Source organism: Sturnira hondurensis, unplaced genomic scaffold, assembly GCF_014824575.4.
Source record: "Sturnira hondurensis isolate 20B ecotype Veracruz unplaced genomic scaffold, ASM1482457v3 Scaffold0008782, whole genome shotgun sequence".
NCBI lineage: Eukaryota > Metazoa > Chordata > Mammalia > Chiroptera > Phyllostomidae > Sturnira > Sturnira hondurensis.
In genome coordinates this window covers 3,068,807-3,085,876 of record NW_028081413.1, presented here as the reverse complement: position 1 = coordinate 3,085,876, position 17,070 = coordinate 3,068,807, and the positions used below count along the sequence as shown (strand labels likewise).

At 34.2% G+C, this 17,070-nt stretch overlaps 1 protein-coding gene across 2 annotated transcripts in view; it reads left to right on the top strand.

Annotated features, from left to right (window-relative positions):
- The window catches only part of SPRED1 (sprouty related EVH1 domain containing 1), a 116,091-nt gene that overhangs the window by 45,847 nt on the left and 53,174 nt on the right, over positions 1 to 17,070 (top strand). For both annotated transcript variants that reach the window (XM_037056107.1, XM_037056106.1), the window contains exon 2: positions 3,736 to 3,910. In XM_037056107.1, the coding sequence (XP_036912002.1) occupies positions 3,736 to 3,910 (175 nt within the window). The remainder of the gene's footprint in view (positions 1 to 3,735; positions 3,911 to 17,070) is intronic.

Here is a 17,070-nt window from a genome sequence, read left to right as displayed (position 1 = left end):
CCAAAGAATGTTAAAATTGGGGGGTTTTAATTTAAATTACTTATAGCTCATAAATATTAATTAAAATAATTATTTTTGGAGAAAATAAAAAATGAGGGGAAATATCTAATTTCACCATTCTAAAATAACTACTAGGGTTTTCTCACATTTGAAAATAATCTTATGTACATTTTTATATCTTTAAAATATAAAATATGCCTGAGAATCATTGTACAAATTGTAAGTAAGAGTTCGTAAGATTCAGAGATGATACAGTAAGAGTCTATGCCCTAGAGAGGGTACCTACTCTCACACTCTGAAATCAGGAGACACCCTGGAGCTTCTACATTGGGTATTTTACTCTTTGGGTCTTCCAAGTCTTAGAGAACCTAGTATAAAATTCTTAAATTTCCCAGTTTATTACATAGTTAGACAAGAAGGAAGTCAAGATTCTGTAATAAAATAGACACTTAAATGATTATTGGGAACTTTAATTTAGGTTTTAACCTTCTACCTTTGTGACTTAGGAGCTTCACTGAACCTAAAATGTGTTGAGCTTCAGTTGCGTAAGTTTAGTTTACATTTAAATCTAACATGTCTAAGTTACATGCTATGCTTTTAGTATATCCTTAGACTTAAATTCTTGATAAACCAAATGATCTTCATCTAGTATTAATTCTATTCCTACAAGTCGGTTCCCACTAGAATAAATCTCCCTGTGTTCTTGGGATGCATGTTATGTTTTCAGTAGAGGCACTTGTACCAGCCTCTCCCAGGAGGACTCCAATCTGCTATTTATGTCAGTACAGTCTTTATGCACCACACCTCCACTGACCAGTTCTCTGAGTTGGAGACTGGTGAGAATTGGGCCCAAACAAGAATTAGAGCCTCTGAGAAACTGCATAATGAAAAACCTTAGATGGAATGGTCACCTGTAAAGCTGAAGACTTTTGGAGCTTCTATATAAAGGATTATTTTGACACCAAAAATAGAGAATTATGGTTGACCATGTAAATTTGATTTTTTCCCTGCCTGGCTTTGAATTACCAGAATGGCAGCTATATTAGTTTAAAATTCTTTGTGTGGTAATAATAATTATACTTCTGTAGTGTTTATTATATGTCAGGCATTGTTTATATTTATTCAAGGTGGCTTCTGTAACTTCTTGAGGACACACAGCTGGTAAGTTGTTGAGCCAGGATCTAACTTATGAAAGTTTAACTTCAGACTTTTGACTCAACCACAACACAGTACAGCTTTAAAAGCGCACAGCTCTCTGACATGAGACTTGTTCCAGAATATATAAAGAGCTAAAAAAAATTAGTGACAGAAGACAGTGTAATAAAAATATGATCAAAAGACTTAAAAAGAAGTCATACAAGTGGCCAGTAAGCATATAAAAAGATGTTCAACATCATGAGTCATTAAGAAGATGAGTATTAAAACAACAGCAGGTTACTACTGTGTATTCACTACAATGAATAAAACTTAAAAATCTGAAAACATCCAATGTGGGTAAAAATGTGGAGCAACTGAAATTACCATACCTTATTGGTGGGAATATATAAGGGTATAACCACGTTGGAAGACAGTTTAACTAGTTTATAGATAAACATACTGCCCTATATGACCCATCAGTTCCATTCCTGGGTAATTAAGGGAGATGAAGGCAAACTTTTCTTTACAAAAAGATTTGTAGTAGAATGGTTTTTCATAGCTTTATTCATAATAGTAACTAGGATCAAGCCAAGTGCTCATCAGTATAAGAACTAGTAAATAAAATATGATGCATTTATTCAGTGAGAGGACTACCTAGCAGTGAAAAAGAATGAGCTGCTAATACAACAATCTAATCAGTGAAAAAATCAGACATAAAGAGTACAAGTGGTGATTTTATTTGATTACATTTGTATGATGTCCCATTATTGGAAAAAAACTAATGTGTAGAAGATTGGTTTGCATGACATCAGTGTAACCTGGCAGTCAAGGAGAGTGGATTGGGATGTGTATGTGTGTGAACATGACTGACTTCACTGTACCAGTCAATGGGGGAGAGAAATGCTGTTGAGTGAGCATGTGTACTGTGTAGCCGTCACATTCAAAATGAGCAAGTAGAGCAACAGATCTGCAGTAAATTTTGCATTAAGCTTGAACATCCCTTTGTGGAAACCATTTGGATCATTCAGAAGACTGCAGCTGTGGGCAGCTGATGATTGGCAGCTTCATCACGACAGCGCTCCTGCTCGCGTGTCACGTTTCATGCAGGGTGTTTGGGTGAGACGTCGAATCATGCGGGCAGTTCAGCTTTCCTCCGCCCCAGATTTGGTGCCCTGTGACTTCTGCCTTTTCCCCAAACTAAAATCATCTTTAAAGGGAAAGAGATTTCAGACCGTCGATGAAATTCAGGAAAGTACTCCGGGGCAGCTGATGGTGATTGGGAGAACTGTGTGAGGTCCCAGGGTGCCTATTTTGAAGGGGATGGAGGCATCATTGTCCTGTGTACAGTGCTTTTCATATCTTGTATGTTCTTCAGTAAATGTCTCTATTTTTCATATTACACGGCTGGATAACTTCTGGACAGATCTTGTACTTTAGAATTCAGAATGATGGTTATCTGTTTGATGGGAAGGAGGTTTAAAGGACATTTCTCGGAGTCACAAAAATCTTATATCATGATTATCATGTCGGTTATGCAAACATGTACATTTATCAGAATTTGTTAAATTATGTATTTAAGATTGTTATGTTATTGTGTGTAAAGTATATTTCAATAAAAAAAGATATAAAAAGGAAAGATAAAAAAAGGAAATGGGGAGATTTCAGACAAGTACTGATGAGAAATGACAACTGGCAAGTTAAGACTTAGAACATACAGAGACACTAAGTAGCATAGAACTGTTACATAGAACCTGAATTAATAACAACCAAGACAAGTTCAGGTTATATTCAGTATATTTTTCAAAGAAGTCAACAAGGTATACTATTTTTAGAAAGGATTTTATCAATGATTATGTAATGTTTTAGAACTAAAATGATTAAATGTCAGTTATCTAGAACATTAGTAGATTAAACACTTTTTAAATTTATGTAAAACATAGTTGTGGTTAATACTGGCAAGTGATTCTGAATGGAACTAGCATGTACTCTCTTAAGAATAGAGTCTGCCAAAAAGAAGGCATGAAAGGTTTCTATAGAGCAATTTGCTTACTAAGTTACTGAAACAGAACATTTGTCTTCATATGAGTTGTGTGATTTAGATTCCCAGTTGCTGGAAGAAATAAAAAATGTATTGTCCGAGTTCACTATTTTATTTATAATATATTCTAGAAATGTTAGAAACTTAGAGGTGTCACTATGAAATGTACCAAAATACAATAATTTGTCCTGGTTATATTGTAGACAGGTTTGATGATAGCCTGTGCAATCTGACAGTGTGTGTCCCTGGGGTTTTTCTTAAGTTGTTCCAAAGCAGCCAAATGTGCTTGAACTATTCAAATAATGAATTGAAATGAGAGTTCTGTAGCCTTTTTACTATGAGGTTAGTCTTCAAAATAAAGGTTAACTTTTTAAGTTAGTTTGCAATTTTTGACCTCTTTCAAGTAGGTTACTTTCTGTGGACTATTATGAAAGTAGTGAATATTTTAGTTATTACATTTTAACTAATGTGGTCTTTGGTTTCTCAAATAAGACTGGCAGCTTGGCTGTTTGTTTGTTTTTTATGGGAAAGCTAATTTGTAATCTTTGCATCTGTTTTAGTAATAGTTATGCACGAGTGCGGGCTGTGGTGATGACCCGGGATGACTCGAGTGGTGGCTGGTTACCACTTGGAGGGAGTGGACTGAGCTGCGTCACTGTCTTCAAAGTCCCTCACCAGGAAGAGAATGGCTGTGCTGACTTTTTTATCCGTGGAGAGCGACTCAGGGACAAAATGGTAATTAATACTGCATTTATTGCTGCAATTTTAAGATTCTGTAGAATGAATTACCTACTTAAAATTTTGATTAGTGTACCACAATTTATGAGAATTATTTTTGCCCAGGATCAATTATTGTGTTTCTGGAGCTCTTTTAATACTAAGCACAGTGAACTATGTCTGTTTGTTGTTATCGTTTTGTTTGTTTGTTTGTGTTTGTTTGTTTGCTTTTTGCAATTGGAAGTATCATTAATATAAACATGTTAAGAACGAGCTGCTTTTCTGGGTAGGTTTGATGGAAGAACATTCATGGATAGTCCCCCCAGTTACTAAACCAGCTACACCCTGCCTCCCTTTCTCCCTACTATCTCCTAGATTGGGAGCTGGCGAGCCACAGTTCACAGGCCAAATCCAGTCCTGCCCCCCATTTTCATGTGGTCCATGAGTTAAGAATGGTTTTTAGCATTTTTAAATAATTGAAAGTACTCAGAAAAGAGTAATAATTGTGTGACACATGAAAATTATATGAAATCCAAATTTCAGTGTTTATATATAAAGTTCCATTAAGAGACCATAAATATCTGGTCCCTTAAACAGAAAAATTTTGCTGACCCCCACCCTAGACTTTTGTATTTTGTATTCTCAGGTACTTTCTCTTTGTTTCCTATTAATTTAGTAATTCTAGCTTAATAAGACTACCAGGTAGCCAGCTTAGTTTTTCAACACTATTATCTTCCACTCAGACAGGTGTTTTCTTTCATGTATGTATTTTAAAATATGAATCTTAACTTTTGATAATATTACATTATATGATAACTTACTTTTTAATTAGTATAGAAAGCTCTTTCTCCTTTATTTCATTTGTAAGCCATAGAACAACTTCAGTCATGCCTGAAAAGCTGAGTAATGTTGGTGTTATTCCTCCATCAAGCAAAAGGAAAACATACACTTAGAAGCATAGTGAGAATAAAGTGCCCAAAATTCCTAAGACCCTTGAAAATAACTGTAAGTCCTTTAAATGTATACTTGTGGATTGGTTTGTGAGCTCATTTAGTATCTGTGATGGTATTTCTATTGAAAATGTATTTTAAATTCCAAATCTTTCATATGTGAACTTTTAAAAAAGATTTTATTTACTCATTTTTAGACATAGAGAAAGGGTGGGAGAAAGAGAGGGAGAGAAACATCAATGTGTGGTTGCCTCTTGCATGTCCCCTGCTGGGGACCTGGCCCACAACCCAGGTATGCGTCCTGACTGGGAATCGAACCAGCGGCTCTGTGGTTCCCAGGCCAGCGCTCAATCCACTGAACCACATCAGCGAGGGCTCATATATGAACATTTTTAATAAATTTACTTTTAATTTTGGTTCATGGCTTCTGGATAATTTCCACTAATGAATTATTTCAGTAATGTAATGTGCCTTGTTAAACTAACTTTTCCTGTGCCCCAATTTTTGCCTCAGTGAAAGGGAGAGTTATCTTAAATCATCTTGAAAGCCTTCTAACTCCAGTTTTTTGTGAGTTTATAATTAACTGACAGTGTATCTTAATGAACCAGAATATAGTTTTAAGATTGTAGGAAACCCCAGTTGAATTTAGAAGTGTACCTAAAAAAATCAACATGTCGTTTCTAAAAGTTTAAATATTTAAAGGTGATTCTGGTTTTTGGTAAGGTGGTGGCTGGTATATGCTAATGCTAATTTAAAATAAGGCTTTGTTGGCTTCTAAGAAAGTTTCTGGTGACTCGTTCTGCAGGATGATGCTTCTTATCTGAGCTAATGGCAATTGGGACATGTTTTGGAGGAAGAGTTGTGGATTTTAGAAACAGTAAAATAGTAAAAATTGAAACATTGGCTATATTAATGGACAGTTTACTTTAGGGTAATTTAATAAGGGACATAAGCTGCATGAGTAGGAGTGAGGCTGGTCAAAGACAGCTCAGACTGATGGATTAGGTGCTTGCTCATTGTGGCTTTGACATAAAGCTAGTGAGAATAATCTTGGGATTCAGAAAGGACACAAATGTGTTCCCTATGACAGAACTTAAAAAGAGCCCTTAGGTGCAGAATCATAATAGACTAACAAAAAATGCAATTTTCTGGTAGAAGCACTGACCTAGGAATCAGACCACCTATTGTTTTACCTAACCATTTCTCCTTGAGGAAGCTTTTTATGTCTGTAACAAAATAATAAATGTATCTCAGTGTAGGCATAGAAGAAAAATTATTCATGTGGAGGGTTGCCATGTTTCCTGTAGAGATTAGCTATATAGTAGCTAATTTTAGGTTATGGGAACTTGTATGATCAAAGACAGAGTCAATAATGCATGTTTATAAATTGAAAACATCAGTCTTGTGGAGTGTCAGGACAAATGGGACAAGTGACACAATGACACTACATTGAAATAAGCAGATTAATTGCCCCCTCTCTTGACCAAGATACTTTTGAAATAATACAGAATTGAAGTGTATATTCTTTTTCATTATTACTACCTGTTGGAATTATTAGTGTCCATTTCTATAGATATTTTTATTGATTGGTTTTATTTTAATGCAGTTTTCTAAGTTCCAGGTTTTTTGATTTATCTAAGAAAGAAATGCTCTGTGACTGTTGAGTCTATAAATTTATGAAGTTCTCCCCAAGTTGGTAGTTTTCTTTAAAATTCTTGTTGGTGAGCCCTGACTAGTGTGGCTGAGTGGATTGAGCACCAGCCTGTGAATCAAAGGGTCACAGGTTGGATTCCCAGTCAGGGCACATGCCTGATTTTCAGGCCAGGTCCCCCAGTTGGGGGCGTGTGAGAGGCAACCACACATTGATGTTTCTCTCCTTTCATTTCTCCCTCCCTTTCTATAAAAGTAAATAAATAATTTAAATATAATAATATTCCTCTTGGTGAGTAAACTATATTTTAATAATACAAAAGATATTTGCTAAAAACTCTTCTTTACTCATTTTGTCTGTCAGTTACATCTTAGAGTAATTTGAGAAATTAACTAGGGTATCTGTCCCTCAAACCCCAAGAAAAACTTGTGTTCTTTAGGAAAGAATTGATTAATATAGTCATTGATAATTAGCACTTGTGTAGCTAATAAAAAACATTGATAGAAAACATGTCTTCTTCTCCAACAAACATTTATTTATTTGTTGGAGAAGAAGACATCAATTTTATTACTCCATTTATTTATGCATTCATTGGTTGATTCTTGTATGTGTTCTAACTAGGGATCAAACCCACAATCTTGGCATATGGGGACAACACCCTAGCCAACCGGGCTACTTGGCCAGGGCTTAAAGATGTTTGTAACTTAGAATACTGGTAACAATGGTGAAGGAGAAAGTTGGCTTTTCTCAAGGGTGAAAAAAAGCTCCTTTGGTAGAAGTGTTTTCCATCCTTTGATTTGCAATTACTTGTACTAAAAATAAGTCTTTTATACTTCCCAAAGGTTTATATTTACTTTTTTTTAAATAAGAAAAGCAGCACAAATAAAGAGCAGGCTGAATGGGGATTTCTTTTTTCAGGAAGGCAGCATTGTGTGTAACTGAGGAGTACGCATTCATTTATTGGCTTGTTCATTCAGAGTAATTAGAAAGTATTTCCTGTGATATTTACCTATAATTTCCTTGGTTTTATGATGTTTACAAAGGTGGAGTTTATTTTATAGGTTACCCTTTTGACACTCTAAATTAGAGCTTCCCCAAGCTGTGTGCCATGAAAAATAGTGGCTGGAGTCTCTGGGCTTGTGGCCTCTTAACCAGTAGCAGTTCCTCTTTCCTGGTTGCCTTATAAATGTTATTTTTTTTGTGTGTGCCTGAGGAAAATGTTGGAAAGCACTGCTCTACATAGTTGATTTTCCACACTTTATTGATGATTGAGAAGGAATTCAAAATGAACACAGGCTTTGGTGTTGTGTTCTAAGGTAATCAAAGTACTGCCTTTCTCCCCGGCACTTGGCCATGGGAATGGTCTTCAACAAGAATAGAGTCTCAGAACCACTTTTCTTGATCTGAGTTGCATCCTCCATTTCCTTCTAAATCTTTTTTTTTTAAGATTTTATTTATTTGTCTTTAGAAAGGAAGGGAAGGAGAGAAGGAGAGAAATATCAATGTATGGTTGCCTCTCGTGAGTCCCCTGCTGGGAACTGGCCTGAAACCCAGGCATGTGCCCTGACTGGGAATCGAACCGTGATCGTGTGGTTCACAGGCCCGCGCTCAATCCACTGAGCTCCACCAGCCAGGCCCATTTCCTTCTAAACCTTTATAGCCTTGATTTCTTCATTTAATTCTTTAGTATGTTAATGTTATCCTGGATCACATATTTCTTAAATGCTAGTTAAAATTTAACTTTCATATGTATAAGTTATATTTTTTTACCTTTTTACCTTTGAATTGTATGTGATATATAAATTTAAAACGCTCTTCCTAGACTCTTTAGAAGTAGCTGAACAAACTGTCCATAACAACATTAAAAGTTTGCTAAAATATTTAGTACTAAACAGTTTAAAATTACCATGGGGATATAAATTAGGTATTCCTATATTTATGTAGTAGGCAATAAAATATTATAAATCTACAAATTTAATTAAAATTATGCTATTAAAAGCATGTTATGTGCTAAGAGATGGCAAGAAATGGAATAGGCTACATAGATACAATAGGACTCAAAATATTTGGATTATTTAAGATATTCTATGGAAACAAGAAAAAAGCACAGTGCTATTCAGCAAAGTTATGAGATAGCTGTTATTATAAACTTATAATGACAAAGATAATAATGGGTGAAGATAAAATAATACAGGTAAAAAATGAAGAAAGGGAAAACAAGAAACATTTCAAGTTTAGGAGGTAGCCAAAAAGATAAAGATAATGGTTTTTTGTTTGTTTGTTTACTAAGTATAATTAGGTTGTAGATAAAAAATGGCTTATAAAAATAAAAAATGCCCATAAGCTAATAGTTTTACTGTTTGAATTGACACATTTTAATGGGAGTTTCTTTCCAGTTATTAGAACTTGAAACAAAATTAGAGTGTTTTCTAGGAAGAAAATAGTTACAATGTAGGAGCAGTTTTATTAACAATGAGACTCACCCCCTTTCCACCACAGGAAGCTTTAAAAGACCAGAGGAACATCGTTCTGCCTTAGATTAGATTTTATAAAAGTACAGAACAACAGTTTCCTGCTTAGCTTTTCCCACTGTGCCCTTGTGAATTATTGCGTTGTGAAACCTCAGTCTTCCACTAAAAACCAACTGCACTGGCTAGTTTTTCCTTTAAGATTCAGCAGCTCTCTTTCTTGAAAGATACTGGTTCTCCTATTTACTAAAATATCACAGGAGTGGGAGTAGAGATGGTATCAGTATTTCAAATGTGCTTCATTTATTTGCTTTAACAGAGTGTTACCGTATCAACCAAATCTACAAATCCTTATATTGACACTGTACCATTAAGATCACCATCCTCTAACTTCCATTTTCATCTACTGACCTTAGCTATTCCTTTCTGTAGCCAACTTTTCCACATCTGAACCTCATCATTATTCTTGGCTAATTTGATTTGCACAGTCTTGACCTTTCAGTCTTCATTTCAGCAGGCTGCTTTCCTGAATCTGGTTGTTACTCAGAACTGTTCATTTGAGAAATTTTATAATTTCCTGTCATTTCTTCTTTGTTCCCCTTCTCTTACTCTACAGTTTCATGCTTACTCTATTACTTTGTGCCTCTGATTTTATCCCAATTTCAGTAGATTCCTCTGGCTTGAGTATTTTTTATTTTTTTCTTTCTAAATCCAATGTAATTTTTTTGGTCAGTCATTTGAACTATTTCTTCATGTCTCAGTAGATAATATGTTGCTGAGGTTTTTTTACGTTACTTTACACTAAAATTTCATTGAAGTCTACATTATTAAAAGAGAATATTCCCTTTTTATTTATTATTACTACTTTTAATCCTCCCCAAGGACATGCTTATTGATTTTAGAGAGAGGGCAAAGGAGGGAGAGGGAGAGAAACATTGATCAGTTGCCTCTCATATGCACCTGACAAGGGACTGAACCCGCAACCTAGGTATCTGCCCCAACTGGAAATGAACCCATGACCTGGCTTACAGGATGACACTCCAGCCAACTGAGCCACACTGGCCAGGGTGAGAATGCTCCCTTTTTAAAGGTGACTCTTTCCTGCAACAGATACACTGTGAGAAGCTACAGTGTGTTCAACATTGTTCTAAGGACTGGGAATAACTAAATGAACAATGACAGAAATTCTAGCTTTTAAGATAATACACATTCTGGTGAGGGACAAAGAAATATTATAATAAATAAGGGTAATAACATGCTAGTCAATTGTAAGTGATAAGGGGAAAACGAATCAGGGGACAGAATTATAGGGAGTTTTTTGTGGGGAGGAACTGTAATGATCAGGCCTTTCCTTCCTTTGTCTTAAGTCTGTCTGCCTGTTCCCAAAGGCAGGCACTTCCGTGATGTTGCCTTACTTAGTTCCTGTTTACCAAAAGCAAGCATTGAACTCATGGAAATGCCTTCCAGTCTTTTACATTAACTAAATTACTATAGACAGTATATTAAAAGTATATCTAGAGTGGCGAGTGTAGACAGATTGCTGGTCCTGAGGAAACAGCAGTGCAGTGGCAGGAACAATTTCCTTTCACAGGTAAGTCATAGATGGAAAAGAAAACTGAGTTAGAGAAAGCACTTTCGGCAAATCAGTTTTGCTGTGAAGGACAGGAAATGGAAAAAATGTTTTTGATGATGATAATAATAATAACATCTAGTCCAAAATTACCTACTTATTTTAGGGTCAGTCCATTGAAAAGATAATAGATAAATTCTACTACTAATGACTTTTTTTAATACTGTGTTTTGTTTTGTTTTTAAAGATTTTTATTTACTTAAGAGGGGAAGGGAAGGAGAGAGGGAGAGAAATATCAATGTATGGTTGCCTCTTGTGCGTCCCCTGCTGGGAACTGGCCCCCAACCCAGGCTTGTGCCCCAACTGGGAATTAAACCTCGATCCTTTGGTTTGCAGGCTCAATCCACTGAGCTACACCAGCCAGGGCTAATAACTTTTTTTATAACTATAAATTTTATGACTTTCTTTTGGCACTTGTTTTTCAACAGTTAACTCTTTAATATTTCCAGTATTCCTAGAAGAGAGAGGGGAAACCCCATCTGTTAGCATATCCATTATCTTTCTTTGGAGTCATGTGATAGCTGTTTCCTTGAAAAGTAAGATTTGTCATATTCCCATATTACCTTCCTACTTGCTTTTATTTTTTTCCCCAGAAAACTTTAGTTTAACACTTAATTTCCTTCAGCACTTTACAGAATATACTAGACTTCCTCTTTATTCTTCAATTGGCTTGCTTTAAATTAATGTCATTCCATTCTTTGGTTACTGATTTATACTGGTTGCTCTGGTCTGTCAGGCTCATCAGTATTATTTTGGCTTTATCTTTCTCCTTTGTACTTGATCATGATGTATTTCACATTTCTTCCATTACATTTCAACTGTCATTAAATTGTTATAATAGTTATAACTTCACTAATAGCTAAATTAAAATTCAAACTTTTTAATCTCACTTTTTAGCTCTCTAAATATTCCATCACTACTTTTGCTCTATTAGAATCTAACTTATATAACTGTATCATGGTTTTAATTGATTGGTTGATAGCTATTATTCTTTTAATTAATCAATAGCTGCTTGAATACCTTTATGTATTGTATTAGTTTGCTTGGGCTGCCTTAAAAAAAAATACCAGAGAGTGGCTGGCTAAAACAGCAGAAATTTCTTTTCTCACAATTCTGGAGCCTGGGAAGTCCAAGGTCCGGATGCTGATTGATTTGATTTCTGGTGAGAGCTGTCTTTCTAAATTTCAGAAAGGTACAGCTCAATCCATACCACTTCCTATTTAATTCTCCTTTTTTGTCTGTTGGTTCTTATATGAATGTTATACTCTTAAAATTAGTTTTATGTAGAGTTTAATATCTGCTAATACTAATTTTCCCCTCATTAGTCTTTACCCTCTTTTTTGGATATATTTTTGCTCATTTTTTCAGAACTCTATAAATACATATAAAATTTTTATAACTGTAGCGTATGATTTTGGGCTCATTTTTGGTCTTTTAAAGCTTATTTGTGCAACTCGGCTTTATGTGTAGTAGCTAGCCAGTGATAATGTTGGCTTTTTTGTGTATGTGTGAATTTAATGGGATTTCTGGTGCTGTAGAGGTGTAGGATGTTAGCTGTTGTTTGTCTTCCTTTGTCCACTTCCCTAGTCTTTGCAGAGAGTCAGCTTTCAGTGAGAGTGGTACATGAGCGCCTATGCACCCACTACCCAAATTCACCAGTTTTTAACATTTTGTCCCATTGGTTTTATCATTCTCTCTCTCCCCCAATACACACACATTACACACATATACACACATTTTTGAACCCTTTGAAGTCACGTATATCCTGCCTTTTACTCCTTAATACTTCAGTGTATTTTTCCTAAGAACAAAAATATTTTCTTACACAGTCACAACATAATTATTTTATTTAGGAAATTTAACATAAATACAGTACTTTAATGTACATTCCATGTTCCAGTTTTGTAACTGTCCTGATAATATTATAACATTTTTGTTCCTTCAATACAAAGTCAGTCACATTTAGCTGTCATGTGTCTTTATTCTCCTTTAATCTGGAGCAGTTCCTCAGTTTTTTCCTTTATGAGTTGGACATATTTAAAGTCTTTTTTTATAACATAGACATATTTTAAGAATATTGGTTTCCTTTCTTCCCTGTTATGTGAGAATCATGCCATTGTTCCTTTTAAAAGGGTCTAAAATTCCACTCAACTCAGAACAGTGTTAAATACAAAAATTTGTTAATAATTACTAAAAAAATATATAATGACCATATAATTTCATATATCATAGGATGCCTTGGTGTCCTTCATTGAGGATACAGTTTTTATATCATCTAGAAGACTGAAGTTCATGAGGCAGCTATTTGAGATACCAATTATTGATTTTGGTTGTCACATAATTTGAATTTGAAATTTTTATTTCAAAAACGAAATTTTTCCTGGGATTCAAAAATATTTCAGAAAGTCACTACTAAATTTTTTTAGCTTTGGTTATACACTATATTACTTTTTAGATAATACTATTTATAAATATGTAATTATCTACTTGTGAGGTAGCAATTATAATAAACTATATAGTAGTTTGAAAGTACATATTTAATTTTACTCTGCCCTCCCAAATTACTAGTTGTTGTTAGTGAAACAATAATACGTTTATTGACATTTTTGTCTTGGTCTATTTTATTTTATTTTATTTTATTTTATTTTTTGGCTTGGACTATTTTAAATGCTTATGGAACACAAGAGTAGTGATTTTATGATAGGAGTTTTGCTATATATTTCCCAAAATAATGTATCTTCAGAAGTTTTAGTTATTCAATGACCTTGGTGTTTCTTCCCCTGCCCCCCCCCCCAAAAAAATACCCTAGAATTTTTTTAGTAAAAGGAAAAATATTGGGTGATTGAAATGTTTTCGCTGTGTTTAGAATCCATTAACTTAAACTCTTTAGAATCTGTTCACAAACTCTTTGAGACCCTAAGTACCTTTATCATTCAAACTCTTTCCCCTCCCATCCTGTGAAAAGGTCTCCCCTCATAGATAGAGAGTAATCTCCCAGCCTTCTCATAGCAACTATTCTATTATGGCCTAGTGATATCACCTAAAGACCGACCTCATCATTGCTACTAATGTTTATTGAAGTTTTATTGCATCTCAGGCAGATTTAAGTATTCTGTATTACCTCATTTAATTCTTAAAAGTCAGATGGATAATGAGTGGTGGAAACTGGATGGGACCCAGCTGATCTTAGCTGCAAAGCCCACAAGCTTCATTAGTTACTGTTCCAAATTCCTGCTACACAGTACTAACATTTTGGGAGGGGGGAAGAGGAGTGCAGTGTGCCCAGTTCCTGCACCTTCTGTTATTCCTACTTGGAATCATTTTATTTTGGACACTTTTCACTCAACTACCTTTCTTATTCCGCTTTTCTCTTTTAACTCGTAGCCTGCTACCTTAGGGAAATCACTTCTCCCTCTCTCCCTTCATCTATATCAGCCTTTTAATATATTTGTGCTGATATTCAATTCACTTTTCTTGAATTTAGACTTCACCTGTTCAGGTGTATTTTTGTCATAATTAACATCTATTTTACCTTAATAAGGAAAGAAAAAAATTTTTGTTACCAGTAGGTTAAAAGACTTTATGACCTCATTAAAATATTCATAGTTTCAAAAGTATTTAGCCAGAATAGTATTTAGACTTGTATGTCTTAGCCAACTTAGATCTGTGTAGGTCTGTATTGGAATGCAGAGCTGTTCTTCCAAATGCCCCTGCATAGTTGTATTTTTCCTCCATCACCATCATGCTCACCTTCCTAAGGCCGGCTCCAGCTGGTTGATTTGCAGCAGTTACATTCTACTCACACCTGGTCGTGTCTGTTAGGGGGTCAGAGTCTAAAAAAAATTTTTTGATGCAGTCGTTATTAACATTTAAGTGCATTTGAATCTGTTGTTGCCTTTTTCTAGTTTTAAAATCCTTCATCATGCATTACATTGATTATTATAAATAATACTACTGGTTGTAAAACACGACTCTGATTTGTTCTCATTCGTTAACAAGCCACATTCTTAATGGATCTTAAAGTTTATTGATGTCAAATTATTTGGACAACACATATTCTTTCATGATTACTCTTTTTGGTTCAGTCTTATTAAACATTCATTTTATAATTGCTGTTTCCACTATGGATATCTTTATATTAATTTGATATAAAATGTCTTCTTTGGGTAGAGATGAGGTAGGGCCCCTGATCCTTCAATTTATCTTTACTCTGTAATTTGTAGATGTTATTCATTGTTAACCATGGAGGTTTGATGAAATTTATGTACTTTCAGAACTCCTTAACCCTAGAAAGAGATATATTCAGCTATCAATTAGGATTAGTTAGAAATGTGTTTCACTTAACTATATACAAATATTTTTCATATTTGTAATGGCAGTGGCATTTGTCTTTAGGATAGTCTTAACAGAATGTAGAATTAATTATTTTGTGCCAGATACATGTAAAGAAGCCCTTAAGAATAAGTGTAGGTCATATATTCTGGGAGAGTGGTAATCGCTTCAGGACTATGTGTACCTTTCCCACATAGGTAATTAGTAGGTATATCTCCTTATTGACCAGAAATATTTTATCCCATTACCTGTTTTTCCTGCAGAGTAGGTATATCACCTGCTGATGTTATTGGTTGATTATAATTGCTTGGCAAAAATGTAGCTGCCATTTTCTGCAGTTTGGTTGCTTGCTAATTATATACCAGTCATGAATATGGTAAAAATTGAACTCTGCTTTTTGTATGCCTATTATTAATATTACTATTATCTTAACATACATAACTGGTGTAGTGAATATTGCAGTGGACTAAAGTCAGAACACATTGTTTTGATATAGCTTAGGGGCAATGGAAAGAAGGAGGCAGCAGAATACATGGTTTTTAAGAGTCCTTCCAGCCCTTAAAACTGTTTTGTTTTTTTAGGAACGCAGATATAATATTGATCACATGATGAGTAAAAGTCTTTTGAAGACATACAATTTTTACTTTTTTTAATATAACTTTGATTATATTGTCATTTTTTTTTACTTTGAGGACAGTTATCCTTGTTACTTAAAGTGTGCAGTACGTTATCTTTAATGTTGTGAGAGTGCATTTATTTTTTAATGCTACTTAAAATTAGAAGCAAAACAAGTTTCTATTATATTGTGTGACTTAGATGAGAAGTTGTTATACTTCAGACACGGAGGCTTTGAGATTATGTAAGATTTGAGTGATGCAGAATGTTTTAGGAAGCATATGAGTATTTTTTAAATTACATAGAAAGAACAGTGGGTAGTTGTGCCAATAGATTACCTGCTTTTTAAAAATCTCACTTCCTATTCCCAAATTCTGAGTGGTTATTACCATAGTAGCCTTTCCCTAAGGAATAAGATTTTTTATTCTATTTTAAATATATATCATGAACAGTAAAAATATTTTTGTTTTCTTATATCATTTTATAGATAAAAGTTAATAATACAAATTGATGTGTAGTTTATAATTAGTTGGTATACTTTTTTTGTACAAGGTGATATGACATGTAATCCTCAGTATTCACATGACGTTTAGGAGTAACATTCTTGCACAGGTATTTGTGTGAGTCAAAGAGCTAGTTCATTATCTCCCATTTCCTCTATGTATTTTAAAGCTCATTTTTTATTTTTATTTCTTAAAGATTTTATTTATTTATCTTTAGAGGGTAAGGGAAGGAGAGAGGGAGAGAAATATCAATGTATGGTTACCTCTCATGTGTCCACTGCTGGGAACTGGCCTGCAACCCAGGTATGTGCCCTGACTGGGAATCGAACCTCGATCCTTTGGTTTGCAGGCCCACACTCAATCCACTGAGCTACACCAGCCAGGGCTAAAGCTCATTTTTCAAAAAGTCACTTTAAAAAAAGTTGCTAAAGCTAGATGCTATTTGTAAACAAATGGTAGAAATGAATGTAGATCATGTAAACATTATATTTTTCTGAAAGAAAATATTTGCAAAACAACCTAGAAAAATTTAAGAGGGTTAATTCAGTAATATTTTCATTATTAAATGTTAATTTAGTGATATTTTAATGTAATAGTTGTAAGACCAAACTCACTTTATGTCCTATTTTTGACAATTTTAATTTAGCTTTGTTTTCTGAAATACATATTGCATTTTTTTACTGTTTATGAATACAGTAGAAATGTTGCAGTAATCCATACAGCAATGTTAACTTCTTTAATTTTGTTATGAGTTTTATTATTTATGTTGCAGAATCATTGTTGTGACAAATAGTAAATCTCTTCAGAATGCCCTAACAAAGACCTAACACATAAAAGCCCTACATAAGTGTGAATTCTTATGTTGTACAAGTAGAATCATCAGAGTATAGAAAAGACAACTCGTGGCAATTTCATTATGTTGTCTCTAACAAGCAAGACAGAATCTAGGCACTTCTTGGTTATTTCAGAATTAATACTTATTATAAAAAATCATTAATTCAGTGATAAGTAGGTAAAGGTTTAATGATC